Source organism: Sardina pilchardus, chromosome 12 (genome assembly GCF_963854185.1).
Source record: "Sardina pilchardus chromosome 12, fSarPil1.1, whole genome shotgun sequence".
NCBI classification, from domain to species: Eukaryota; Metazoa; Chordata; class Actinopteri; order Clupeiformes; family Clupeidae; genus Sardina; species Sardina pilchardus.
Window position 1 is genome coordinate 16,373,788 of NC_085005.1, and position 15,000 is coordinate 16,388,787.

Sequence of the window (15,000 nt, forward strand, 5' to 3'; positions counted from 1 at the left end):
AGGCATATGAATATCATGCACACACTTCCATTTACATATGCACTGTACCATGCTCAACACTAACTGTACATTCAACTGTATGAACACATGCACACACACAGAGGTTTACACCAGTATCTCATAATCCCATGCACTGGGGCACAGACTGGTTAGCTGTACGCCACAGGGTCAGGGTTGAGGGTCAGATTCGGGTCAAGGCCGGCGCTGTCGTTTGGTGAGATGAATAAACTCCAGCCTCTAGCAGTTATCAGCCTTCATTGCTCCTCCTCCTCCTCCTCCTCCTCCTCCTCCGAGTCTCTTTGCGAGCGTCTCCTCTGCTCCCCTGCCAGAGTGTCTGTCTCAGATTAGCGCCTGTGATGGATCTCTGAGCGCTTCGCCTTCTCACAGCTACCTCATAACTCACTCCAGCTTCCTCCCGCCATATCCACGGCAACCGCTCGCAAGGCATAATAGCCTCCCCTTCTGTGTTCCCTCCACATCCCCTGATTGCCCCCCCCCCCCCCCCCCCCCCCGACACACACACACACACACACTCACTTGCCCCATCTAAATTTATGCCACATAAGGCTCACACGGGATGAGATCCTGTCTTAATGAAAACTTTAGCTTTGATCATAAACTACCCCAAGTTGTGCTAAGCTTGCTTGTCAGGGTGCTTGAGTTTCTTTTCTGTCCTGTTTTTTTTTTTTTATGGGGAGGTGTATGTGGCAGTAATCTCACCGGCCCCGGTGCTGAATGATAATAATAATAATGGTGTCTGATATAAGATTGCACCAGGCCATGTGAGAAAGAGAGGTCTATTAGAGCAGCAGGGAGGGCTAGATTGGCAGTATATGACTCCATATCAAGCAAATGGACAAATCGAAATCCAACACTTAGGTCAGCGTTTTGTGCAAATCACCACTATTGCAGGAGAGAGAGGGTTGAAACGGAGCCTTAGTAATCAAGCATCTTTGGAAGCAGTCTATGGATGAGATGCAGAAAAAATGAAGAATCTCCGCTCATGCTCTCTATGTCCAAACTAGACCGGGGGAGAAATGAACTGCATGAATGTGTTAGAACTCACTCACTCACTCACTCACTCACTCACTCACTCACTCACTCACTCACTCACTCACTCACTCACTCACTCACTCACTCACTCACTCACTCACTCACTCACTCTGCTGGTTGGAAAAAGAGCTTGCACGGTTATGTAGTCCATGTCATGATCTTGTGTATATTGCTTGGAGAAAAGCTACAGGGGTTTTCAGGGTTAATGTCCTTCACACTTTCTATTCATAACTGATATTGGTGCGAAAATGAATGTCTTTGATATTTTGTGCTGGTTGGATATAGGATAATTGTAAACACAATGAAGTCCAGTAGGGCCATTCATTTGATGAAAAAATCCAAATGACGTCTAAATCTGCCCGTGGAAATGTGTTTTATTAATATATTTCAGTTTGTAATATCACCAACTGGCAGACCCTGCAGCTGTTACAAATATGAAACTGTGTGTGCTGGCTGTGATCTCAAATCAGTACAGAGCAGAGAGGATTCTGATGTGTGAACCTGTGTGTGTGTGTGTGTGTGTGTGTGTGTGTGTTCCCCTCTGCAGCGGACTCCACTGGCACACACTCTCTGTACACCACCTACAAGGACTACGAGATCATGTTCCACGTGTCCACCATGCTGCCCTACACTCCCAATAACAAACAGCAGGTACAGTACACACCACACCATTCTGAAGTACAAACTCCCATAGATAAGCAGTGGAACTAATGGTTTAGTTACATCAACAGTACCCTCTATTACCGGTATAGAATATTCAATAAGATGTTGAAACTGTAAAAAAAAAAAATTAAGTGTTCAAAGGCCAAGATACTTGCTCTGGTCCTGCTTTATACTTAAATGTGCATGACGTGTAAAACATGTTTCATTGTGTGGGCATTACCTGGTATTAATAATTTCTTGTGTAACCACACTGTATTAAAAACGCTTCATTTTAAAGCAGGGTGAACATTTTTTACAGTAGGTCCATTGCGGAACAGAAGTGCTTTGCTCTCTTTGTTGTCAGTAGTGTTTTGAAGGTGACTGAGACCTCCTGTGAAACTCCTCTCTTGTTCTGTGCAGTTGCTGAGGAAGCGACACATTGGCAACGACATCGTGACCATCGTTTTCCAGGAGCCCGGCGCCAAGGCCTTCAGTCCCAAGAACATTCGCTCGCACTTCCAGCACGTGTTTGTGGTGGTGCGCGCCCACAACCCCTGCTCTGACGGCACCACCTGTTACAGGTGAGACTGCCACTCAACACGAGGCCTGTTGCATGGGTGCATGAGACCCGTTTTTGTTTTGGTCACTTTGGTGACATTCCAAATGGAAAACTGCTACTGTTGATGCATGGAACGAAGTTTTTGAGTCTGAGCGCACACACACACACACATGCACACACTTACGCACACACGCACATACACACACACAAACACACACACACACACACACACAAACACACACTCACGCACGCACACACACACGCACGCACGCACGCACGCACACACACACACACACACACACACACACACACACACACACACACACACACACACACACACACACACACACACACACTCACGCACACACACACATACACACACACACACACACATTTGCACACACACACACACACACACACACACACACACACACACACACACACACTGCCTTTGTCCTGCCTTGCTTTGGGGTTTTTGAGGCCACTCAGAACGGTGCGGGGGTTAATTATCTCCATGTTTTGGTATTTTAGTGGCTTAACACCATCTGTGTTCAGTGGCCTTAAGGGATCAACGCTGTCAGATGCTGTTAACAGCGCCAACATCAGGAACCGTCCTCGCGGCCATCTTCTCTCGGCTTATTTAATTGTCTCTCTGTCTCTGTCTGTCTCTCTCTCTCGCTCGCTCGCTCACTCGCTCAATCTCCAGAGTCTGCGGTGACACGTGCGTCTCCGTGGTGACATCGCCAGAGCAGCGGGGGCCCGGTCCCCACACTGTGATGATTCTCCGAGACGTTTGTTCCGCTTCTCACCGTTCCGTTTCGCTCGCTAGAGCAGCGCTCGTGACTCAAAACCACATCCAGTCTAAAAACGTCCCAAACTGAATGGGTCGGTGTTGGGGCCGGGGATGGATGAAGGGGGGGGGGGGGGGGGTGTATGTGGCGAAGGAAGTAACAGCCATGACTTGTCTCCCTCTCCTTCTCTCTTCTCTGTATCCTTCTTTTTCTCCTCTCTCTCGCACGCGCGTGTTGTCATCACGTCATGTTGTTGCCATGCTTGGCTTGGCATAATGGAGTCTGCAATTGCTGATGGGTCTTCATCGCGCGCCTCTTTTAATTGTCCCCCAGTGTGGCGGCTCTCGTTTAAAGGAGAGGGGCGGGGGGTGCCAGAATTTGGTGCCGTCAAGAACCACTCAACGCACACAGAGCCACCCGTAGCACGTCCTGAAATAGAGCGGGTTTTTTTCCCTCCCTTCTGTGCCTTGGGTGAGATACTTCCCTAGCCAGGACTGGTGCACCATGACTGTATAAATGTCTGCTGTAGATGACTGAGGTACCTTTAAAAACCTCCAGGGTATCACTGTGTCTCAGCCCAGAGAGAGTTAAGTCATGGCTGTTTTCTCTTTTGGGGGAAATTACAATCCAACTTCATTTCAAAAGAGTGCAGTGTCTTCTTCATCCCCAGGGCTGTATAGCGAAGTTTGATAGAGAAGCAGTGGAACTTTTTCTTGTGGGTACCATGTCAGCATCACAGTTCAGGAAAGCAGTCGCGGTAGTGCTGAAGCACTGGTCAGGGCCACGGTGGCAGTCTTGCTGCAGGGAAACCCAGCCAGTGACAAAGCCACTAACCTCAGTGGATAAGGTGCATTAGAGATTAGTGATTTATTGAATTGTTTATTTAGACAGTGCACATTAATGAACATCAGTACAAGTACACAATGTAAATATGCTAGAGTTAGCATCGTAGCTAGTTTTCATCTATTGTCCCTAGGCAGATACATAAAAGGCATAAAACCATAAATTGGATGTGGATACTGCATCTGCATTGTACTACACCACGGCGACGTTGCCTCATTCATGCTTTGGTAGTACTGAAGTGTATTGCATTCATGCTTTGGTAGTACTGAAGTATATTGCATTCATGCTTTGGTAGTACTGAAGTATATTGCATTCATGCTTTGGTACTGGTAGTACTGAAGTATATTGCATTCATGCTTTGGAAGTACTGAAGTGTATTGCATTCATGCTTTGGAAGTACTGAAGTGTATGGCATTCATGCTTTGGTAGTACTGAAGTATATTGCATTCATGCTTTGGAAGTACTGAAGTGTATGGCATTCATGCTTTGGTAGTACTGAAGTATATTGCATTCATGCTTTGGTACTGGTAGTACTGAAGTATATTGCATTCATGCTTTGGAAGTACTGAAGTGTATTGCATTCATGCTTTGGAAGTACTGAAGTGTATGGCATTCATGCTTTGGTAGTACTGAAGTATATTGCATTCATGCTTTGGAAGTACTGAAGTGTATGGCATTCATGCTTTGGTAGTACTGAAGTATATTGCATTCATGCTTTGGTACTGGTAGTACTGAAGTATATTGCATTCATGCTTTGGAAGTACTGAAGTGTATTGCATTCATGCTTTGGAAGTACTGAAGTGTATTGCATTCATGCATTCATTCAAACTAAGGATGCACAATATTATCAGTGCAACGTTGGTATCGGCAGAAGAATTAGAACAGCCTAAGAACGGTATAATCAGCATCATCATGATCATTTCTGCAGATATTTATGGCAGATAAATTGGCAAGACTATTATTGGCTCAGCATATTAGGGTTTCAGAGGATGCATCATACACATCTGTTCAAAGTCGAGGATGAGCTCTGCATTTCTATTTCAAAATGTTATATACGTCATACTGCAGTGTTTCCCACAGATTAGAAGGCAATGTGTGGTGGTCGCCCCATGTCTGACGGGAGGGGGGGGGGGGGGGGGGTTCATTGCATCGCCTTTTTATCGCTCTCCTTTCATATAATGTTTTTTTTTTTTTTTTTTTTACCAAGATGTGAAGCTTGTCTTTATTTGAAACAAACACATATTATGTAATTATTTAGGCCCTACATTATATAGGCCTATACTGACATTTCTGATATTCATAACAGCAAACTTTATGCAGATTATAGCCTACTATTCATATTACAACTCCACTTCTTAAATTCAGCTGTCTGGTTGAAGCCTCAAAATATTGTAAACATAGCAGGCTAAGCTTATCATAGGCTACTCTACTGGTTGGACTGTTCATTTTCCCCACATGTGTTTAAGTTTCAAGGTAAGCTAATACTTTTTCTCCTTGGGACAGGCCCTTTTAAGTCTTGGAGTTGAAAAACATTGGTGGTCATGCAGTCAACTCGAATGCAAGAGTTTTAATCAAATGCCTGTAGCATAGCCTACTAATGATGCTAACCGAATATAACAGTAATTTAGCTAGTCGTCTTCTATGCGTCAATGCGTCCACGATTGTGAATGTTTTATTTGGATTAAATGTGCATGTGGAGGGCGGCTGTCCATTGAGCGCGCACAAGAGCGGGCCAAGGAGAATGAGTTTACTTCTACTGTTTGGTAATTAAGTTGCACGCATAGACTATAAAACTTGCGGGAGAACTTTATGCTTCTACCCGAGCAGCGGCAGGTGCATCAGTGCGACCACCGACCACGCTTCCAGGGATAATCTCGTTGGTTTTCATGGAGACAGACAGCCGCGGTGTGCACGGAGGGTGTAGGGGCTGTGCGTGTTTGTGTGTATGAGAGACAGACGCGCGAGTGACAGAGAGGGAGCGCAGGGAAAGGAAATTCAGCTTTACGAATGCTGCGTGTTTTTCAATAGCGTTTCAAAATAAGAAAAAAATAAATAAATAAAAGAATAACGAGACGCAATATGTGGCGGCCGGTGCTGAATCTGTGGCGCACCGCCACAAATTTGTCTATGTGTGGGAAACACTGTACTGTATGTCAAAATTAATTTCTCAGATCCTACATCCAGGATAGAATGAATGAGACTGAAAGTTTAATGCCTGGATATCTGCATCCCTAATTCACTTAAGTCGAGTCGAGTTGAGAAAAGCTTTTTTGTTGGTCTGCTTTTAGTGCAGAAGTTGTTTTTGTGCTCAGTGCTCTGAGCTGCTGAGCCCCTGCATGCTGACATGGTGTTTTATAGCACCTCGCTCTATTGGTGTTACTCTCGACTCAGAGGGTTTAGGAGCTGTGGAGTAATTTGGGGTGAAAACCTCTTCCTCTGTCTGTGTTTAATTTGTGATAATCACCTGCTAATTCCCAGGCTTCACACAGGATGCGTTTTATACGTTCTGTCAGGTGCTAAACGTGGCACAAAGCAAGGTTTTTTTTTTTTTTTTTGTAAACATGAGAATAGTTTTCCTTTTCTTTTTTTGCTAAGCACAACCCAGAAGTTGCACATGATGTCATTGACAGGAAAAACAAAAACAGATGACCCTTGCTGTCTTTTCTTTCTTCCTTTCTCTATCACGCTCACACTCTTTCTCTCTCTCTCTTTCTCTCTCTCTCTGTGTGCTTTCTCTCTTTATCTCCCTTTCCATACCTCTCTTTATCTCTCTCCATCTTTTTATTTCTACACCTCTCTTGCTATCTCTCTCCATCTTTCTCTTTCTTTGTGCCTTTCTCTCTCCCCCTCTCTCTCTCTCTCTCTCTCTCTCTCTCTCTCATGTGGGCTGCGTCAGGGCTGTGGGCAGAGGAAGCAGCCCACGCAGTGTACATTTATATCCCGCGCAGTGCACACATTCTCTCGCTCGCCTCTCCACTTAAACACCGAGAGAGATGGGGGGGGCTGGGGGGGTCAGAAGGAGACAATGTAGAGTCCCCTCACCTACCCCCCCCCCCCTCTCACCACCTCTGACTCACTGGCCTCTTGGAACCACAGAGCTGTGGAGCTGTATAGAAGACCCGGGTCGCCTGTTGGACGCTCTCGTCCAATGCGTCACCTTTTATTGTGTTTTTTTTTATATATATATATTTTTTTTAACCCTGGCTTTGCAACGTAGTTTTGAAGAGCTGTAGATGGTGGATGAACTCTTCTGTCTTAAAACAGATGGAGGTGGCTAGTGGTGGGCGGAAGATGGGGTCACCTGTGAAGTCCAGGGAGGGCTATAGAATGTGACGTTCAGAGAGAGAGAGAGAGAGAGAGAGAGAGGATGAGTGTGGTGGAGAGAGTAGGGAGAGAAAGAGAGCGAGAGGGAACTGCGACATATTTTTTTCTCCCTCTCTATTTCATTTGCAGCGAGGTTGTCATCTCTTGTTTTGACAAATGATAAACATTCTTCCCCAGCGTCATTACAATAAGCTGCAAATTACACGCTGCATCCAAAACTGGCGAGAACCCCGTCACTTTGCAGCCGCTCTCATGCTTCACTGCCAGCAGCCAACCACTGCCCTGCACATACCAGCTACAAACTCATCTTCATCCTCTCTTCCTCTTCATCACTGTGTGTGTGTACAGTGTGTGTGTATGTTTTCAACAGTGGTCTTTGGGCGATGCTTCACTGCCAACAACCAACCACTGGGCTGCACATACCAGCTACATACTCATCTTCATCCTCTCTTCCTCTTCATCACTGTGTGTGTACAGTGTGTGTACAGTGTGTGTACAGTGTGCGTATGTTTTCAACAGTGGTCTTTGGGCGATGCTTCAGTGCCAACAACCAACCACTGGGCTGCACATACCAGCTACATACTCATCTTCATCCTCTCTTCCTCTTCATCACTGTGTATGTGTGTGTATGTGTGTGTGTGTGTATTCAACAGTGGGCTTTGGGCGATGGTTTGCAGTCAGTTGTTGGCAGGGGTGAGCCCCTGGTCCTTAAACACATCAGCACTGAGGCCACCACAGACCAAACCCTCTCAGCAGCAGCTGGAGAGGTGTCCTCTTAAGCACACACACACACACTCAATGAATGAGTCAGGTCTTAATGTGGGGAAGTTGCCTGGGAGAGATGTGCACACACAAGGACACACACATATGGTTAACATAGGGGCAGGCAGAATTTTATTTTTAAAGGCCAGCTATTCCATGGATCCAGGATATTATGCATCCTGATGTAGTTCCCTTGGCCGTTGGAATTAAAATAGCCCCACATCATCACATACCCTTCACCATAGCAAGAGATTGGCATGGTGCTTTTTCTTGTAGGCCTTTCACTCCATGAAATAGCTGGCCTTAAAAATAAAAATCTGCCTACCCTTATGTCAAATACTTCCTTCCCCCTAGCATTTAGGAAGAACATTTATTTACTTACGATACATTCTTCAAGAAAATTGGTGTCCTTAGCGGTTTGACTTTTACTCATTTTTTAATTAAGGCATTAAGATCAATTGTCAAATGATGATTTTATAGTCCTCTTTTTAAGCAACTTTAGCATGGTATCAAATACATTTTCTCTCCACTGTACATATACATATACATATACATACTGTATACTTACACATATACATACATGCATTTTTGTCACAGGTGTTCCTACTAAGAGGGGGTGTGTATTAGAAAGGGAAGTAAGAAGGAAACACACTTGAGCTTGTGTCTACTTTTCCTTCCCCTCTCTCACTCTTCTTTTCCTGTGTGTGTGTGTGTGTGTGTGTGTGTGTGTGTGTGTGTGTGTGTGTGTGTGTGTGTGTGTGTGTGTGTGTGTGTGTGTGTGTGTGTGTGTGTGTGTGTGTGTGTGTGTGTGTGTGTGTGTGTGTGTGTGTGTGTGTGTGTGTGTGTGTGTGTGTGTGTGTGTTGGGGAGTGGGGGTGGTGGTGGTCGAGAGATCTGGGCCTCGTCCCTCGCTGCAACTCGCCAAGCACCGGCGTTCCACACATTCCACAGCGTCCAGGAAGCCTTACATGTCCATTCCACAGGCACTCACCGAGGAAAGGAGAGAGAGAGAGATAAGGAGGGAGATTGAGCGAGTGACATAAGAAGGGAGAGAGAAAGAGAGATGGAGAGAAAGAGTGAGCAGGAGAGGGAGAGGGAGTGAGCGAGATCTGAGCTGAGGCAAAATGCAGAAAGCAGAATCCTAGTGTTCTGCATAGCTTGAAAATGTTCCAACCTTACTCCCACTCTGGTTCCTATGGCAGCGCTCGCGCTCTCTCTCACACACACGCACACACACACACACATACACACACACACACACACACAAGAACTGCTGTTACGTGATCTCCTTTTAGCCAGCCATCTATGCATCATCCTGGTCTTGATATTTACAGACAGACATCAATAAGCCCTCATCACATTTCTTCTGTAATTTACACTCCCTCCTCTGCAACACCATCTCTGGATTCTAACCTGGCCCTCCCCCCCCCCGTGTTGGCATTCAAGCAGTTCAAACATAAAGGAGATATGTACACAGCGGAGAAATGTTTCAGTTCATTCGGTGTGCACAGCGGTCGACTCGCTCTTGCTCTCTCTCTCTCCCACTCTCCCCCCCTCTCTCCCTCTCTCTTTCTCTTTCTCTTTCTCTCTGCCTGGAAAGGCGTTTGAGCGTCATTCATATTCATGAATCCCTTGCGGCAATCTTCTGAGTATTTTTTTTTCCTGCCCCCTTCCCTTCTTCAAAACAATCATCTGCTGTGCTTCTCATGCCCTGGTGTGCATTGTTTAAAGTTTGCATCATTTGTGCATACTTTACATACAAAATGTTCTTTTCCCTTAACTGCCCCGCTACCTTCTACGTTATTTAGCCGTCTCTGCTCCTCTTCATCCTCCTCCTCCTCCTCCTCTTCCTCCTCCTTACTTGCACTCTCCCATCTCTTTTACTTTCATATTCCCTCTCTCTCTTTTTCATCACTTCTCCTCATCATTCCCCACTTTTTGCCCCCCCCTTCTCTTGTCCTCTGCTTCCTGTCTCCCTCTTCCTCTCTTTCCTGCCTTGACATTCTATCCTCTTCCTCCTCCCTTTGTCCCCCTTGTCAGTCCTTTCCTTCCCCTCCAAACCCCCCTCTGTGCTATGTTGTGCTGTATGTTTCATAAGCTATTGGATGCCTAAACTTACCTTGACATTAATAAGGCAGCCCTCTCTCTTTCTCTCTCTCTCTCTCTCTCTCTCTCTCTCTCTCTCTCTCTCTCTCTCTCTCTCTCTCTCTCTCTCTCTCTCTCTCTCAAATTCAAATTCAAATTCAAATTCAAAAGGAGCTTTATTAGCATGACCATAACGTCTAACGTCTCTCTCTCTCTCTCTCTCTCTCTCTCTCTCTCTCTCTCTCTCTCTCTCTCTATTTTTATCTCTCTACCTTTTTCTATCTCTTCAGTGTGGCGGTGGCGCGCTCCCGCGACGTCCCCGCCTTCGGCCCGCCCATCCCCGAGGACGTCACCTTCCCCAAGTCGGGCGTCTTCCGGGACTTCCTGCTGGCCAAGGTGATCAACGCGGAGAACGCGGCGCACAAGTCGGACAAGTTCCGCGCCATGGCCACGCGCACCCGCCAGGAGTACCTGCGCGAGCTGGCCGAGCGCCACGTCACCAGCACGCCCATCGACCCGTCGGGCAAGTTCCCCTTCATCTCGCTGGCGCACAAGCGCCGCGAGCGCAGCCGGCCGTACGCGGGCGCCGAGCTGCGGAGCGGCGGCGCCGTGGCCTGGCCCGTGCACGCCGAGGACCAGCAGGGCGGCGGCGGCGAGCTGGAGGCGCTGCTGGCCGTCTCGGCCGAGTTCCTGGTGCTGGCCGACCCCGAGGCCAAGGCGGTGGTGTTCAACTGCGCCGTGCGCGACGTCATCGGCTGGACGCTGGGCAGCCCGGCCTCCATGAAGGTCTACCACGGCCGCGGCGAGAGCGTGGCGCTGCGCTCCGTCGGGAACAACACCGAGGACTTCCGCGAGGTGGTCAAGAGGCTGGAGGTGAGACGGGGCAGGGGGCAGGGGGCAGGGATTTTTGATTTGATTTGATTTGATTTGGATCCCCATTAGCTGATGCAAAAGCACCAGCTACTCTTCCTGGGGTCCACACACAACATATAATAGACAAGAAAATCAACATACAAATAAGAAATCAACATACAACACAACAGATATAAAAACAGGAAAAGAAAATACTTTTCCTGGGGTCCACACACTATAACAAACAAGAAATCAACAAGACAACATATATAAAAAAACAAACAAATAAAAGAAAAACAGAAAAATAATGACTAACTAAGCCACCAACACACAACACAGACAAACCTCAACAAGAGATGAAGTGACAAAAAGGAAAAAGTGCATGTGAGTTAATAAAAACCAGTAGGCTACTGTACATACTAGGATTTAGTGCAATCAACCATAAGGTGCTGCTTTACTTGTTTTTTGAAACTAACTTTGCTCTGGATTTTTGATATCTGATAGGGATAGACCAGGGGAGGTGGGCTGGACAAGAGGACTTGGGGGGAGGTAGAAAGGAGTCAAGCCTTGCCTACAACTACTGCAGCTCCTCACAGTGGGAATAATCAAAATTGAAAAATTGTCAGAAAAAAAGGCAAGCCCTTGCTGTCGAAGTGGAGTGAATAATTAAAAAGTTAACTAAAGGCACATTAAGAACTCCACACACACACACACAATCGACACAGTCAGTGGCACTGCTCCTCTAAGTGGATAGGTGAGGTAGGCACCATATCTCAAGAATTATGATAGCCATTTCCCTCAGTAACAATCATATGCTGTTGTTTTACAGCGTTTATGTGTAATCTACCATGCGTGATGTTAGTGGTTCAATCAACTTTTTCGACTGGTGGCCAATGGCCTGATGTTCAATTATAGATTGCACTTGACAAGTGGTGGGAGGCTCGCCATCATTCTCCATAAAAGCTAATGGTTATTACACTATTCTTTTTTATCATCATCATCATCCGGAGAAGCGATCTGTGTTGCGGCGATGAGCTTATAATAGCTGGTGATGTGTGATGCGTCAGTGGGGAGCACGTAAGTGCTTTGGTCTCGTAACCATGCGCAAGCTGAGATCTACTTTTGTCTTGGCCCCCTGCCCATGCCAATGTGTGAGAGAGAGCGAGAGCGAGCGCAAGAGAGAGAGAGAGATGGAGAAATTCACTCTGAATGCAAACGCTGTTGCCATGGTAACTGGCTTCACCGAACGGACCGTTCGAATGTTACCACGGAGCAGGGAAAAAAGAAAAAGAAAAAAAAACTTCCATGTACAAACAAGGCAGCCACAGTGGTCACGCAAACATACACCAATCATTTACCATCCATAACCTCCCTCCCTATAGACACACTCACTCTCTCTCTCTCTCTCCGTTTCAAAAATAAATACAGAAGTGTTTAAGTCCAGGCGCTAGAGTCCCCATTTCATATCGTTATTTCACCATATAGGGTCAAAAAAAAAAAAAAAAAGCATCTGAGCTGAGCTCTTATGATTTGCACACCAGGGGCGCACAACCTTATTTCCTCTCGGATTGTTCTGGAATATTCCGCCCGCTTCCTCGCCATTCAGTGCCTGCCCACACTCACAGCTGCCGGGGTCTCTCCTCAGGTGAGCCGCACAGGCTATGAGTTTCTATATTTAACTTGGCCTCCGCTGCCGAGGTGCCGACATCAGTAGCGATTGAAATAAATGCCCACGTCGTCCAGCCGTTCCTCTGTCGGCATCGGAGCGGAAGCTTTTCATCTGGGCCTGCCTCGACACGAAATACCCTCCCTCACCTCATCTTGGTCAATTAGCGAGCAAAGCTTTCTCTCACAAGCTCACAAACACGAGAGTAGATAACGTCAGCTGCGCCAATCCCTCGCCTCCCCCCCCCCCCCCCGGGGGGCTTGTTTGGTTGTTCTGAAGGGAGCTTTGGGAAGACGTCTCATCAATGCGTGGCGGGTGGGCGGAGGGCAGTTGTGAATGCGTCTTCCTCTAGATTTATGGTTTTCTTTAGCTGCACTGTCACTTTGATTTTTCTTCCCCTTTTCTTTTCTCACTCTCTGCAGTGCTGTTTCTCTCTCCTCCTTCTCTCTCTCTCTCTCTCTCTCTCTCTCTCTCTCTCTCTCTCTCTCTCTCTCTCTCGCATCTCACTCTTCCTCCTCCTTTCCTCCCACTCTCTCTCTCTCTGGATCTAATAGCTTAATTCAATTCTGGATTTGCTTATTGGCACAGCTTGTACACTAAACATATTTTTCAAATCAAATTTGTGGATGCAAAGCAAATGTCCTCTCCCCCCTTCCTACCAAAGTTTTCTGTTCTCTCCTTCTTTCTCCCTCTTCCTCTCTCTCACACTCTCTCTCCCTCTCTCCCCCCCTCTCTCCCCTTCCTTGTCGTTTGCTCTCTCTCCTCCCGCTCGTCTCCCAAACTGTGGTGACAAACTTCTCGCCCCCTCGCCCCCACCTCTTCGTCATCCTCCTCCTCCCTAACTCCCTGACAGTAATTAGGTACCAGCACAAAAAGATTTAGAATTTATATTGCATTTGGATTTAAATCTTCACCTAATAAATAATTATGTCTCTGTTGTCCTCTATTTTTCATCTATTATCCAATCTGTATAATTTTCTCAGTACTCTTTTGCCATGAAATAGCCACAGCTGCCAAAATTGCCTAATTTGTTGCAAACTTTTCTCTCCCTCCTTCTCCCACAGTCTCTCTCCTCTCACAATATGGTTACTAACCTCTCCTCTCTCCCTCCTCATCCTCCTCCTCCTCTTCCTCCTGACAGTTCCTGACGAAGGGCTGCGAGACGACGGAGTCTCACGCTCTCTCTCCTCTCAAAGTATGGTTACTAACCTCTCCTCTCTCCCTCCTCTTCCTCCTGACAGTTCCTGACGAAGGGCTGCGAGACGACGGAGCTGACGCTGCGGCGTAACGGCCTGGGCCAGCTGGGCTTCCACGTCAACTACGAGGGCATCGTGGCCGAGGTGGAGCCCTACGGGTACGCCTGGCAGGCCGGCCTGCGGCAGGGCAGCCGCCTGGTGGAGATCTGCAAGGTGTCCGTGGCCGCGCTCTCGCACGAGCAGATGATCGACCTGCTGCGCACCTCCGTCACCGTCAAGGTGCTCATCATCCCGCCGCACGAGGACGCCACGCCACGCAGGTACCAGCCCCGTCCACCCAGACATGTCCAGTCATGTCCAGTCCAGCGCCGCCCACCCAGACAAGTCCAGTCCAGTCCAGTCCAGTCCAGTCCAGTCCAGACACGCAGGGCTCACTTACTGATAACACTTCCAACACACCAATTAACACGTTATCTATCCACCTTATTCCTTAACCCGGAAATCTGTGCTGTTTTCAACTTCCGTTCATTCTGTTTACATGTGCGTTCTCGGTAGCTAACTAGAATATGCTTCAACTTAGATTTCTTTCGAAATGTTGACAATACTGCCCTCAGCATGGATATACTACATAATAATATATAACCGATATAAAATAGAAAAGTTTACTTTTATATGTGTTATTTTGATATGTTAAGCTCAATCTTTCAAGATTGAACATTAGTATGGGGAGTCTATTGGCATCGTTCAAATGTCTCTGCGCTTGGATAATCCTTCAACAGACCAACGACCCGGTGCATTTTTTTGATAAGCTAGTTTGTGATTGGAGCCAAAGATTGTGGACAGGAAGCAGGGGAGATAGATGTGCAGGTTTCCAGCCTGAGCTGCTGGCGAAATCCAAATTTGCCGGCAGGTCAGGCAGGGTTTATCCAGCCTATCATTTAGTTACAAAGGTCTATTAAATCTACCTAACTACAGAGTGATAAACACTTGCTTATTAAGGATACTGGGAGTTGAAAAACCTGTTTTTCAAGGTCCCTTGTGGGTTTGGGTTTTTATTCCAACCTATTGAGGGAGCAGTCTTAACCATCCATGAAATTGCCAGCGCTCACATTTCAGATGCGTGGTTAATGTTATCAGGTGGGCTGTACTCACACTGGGTTGTAAAACCTAAAGCCAGACAGACAGGATTCCGACTACAGGTTAATACAGGATTCATAGGGATTTGTCC

The 15,000-nt window shown here is 46.9% G+C and overlaps 1 protein-coding gene across 3 annotated transcripts in view; it reads left to right on the top strand.

Moving 5' to 3' along the window:
- Positions 1-15,000, top strand: part of LOC134098209 (signal-induced proliferation-associated 1-like protein 1) — a 43,947-nt gene that overhangs the window by 6,934 nt on the left and 22,013 nt on the right. For all 3 annotated transcript variants that reach the window (XM_062551204.1, XM_062551205.1, XM_062551206.1), the window contains exons 5-8: positions 1,601-1,704; positions 2,116-2,276; positions 10,349-10,931; positions 13,818-14,092. In XM_062551204.1, the coding sequence (XP_062407188.1) occupies positions 1,601-1,704; positions 2,116-2,276; positions 10,349-10,931; positions 13,818-14,092 (1,123 nt within the window). The remainder of the gene's footprint in view (positions 1-1,600; positions 1,705-2,115; positions 2,277-10,348; positions 10,932-13,817; positions 14,093-15,000) is intronic.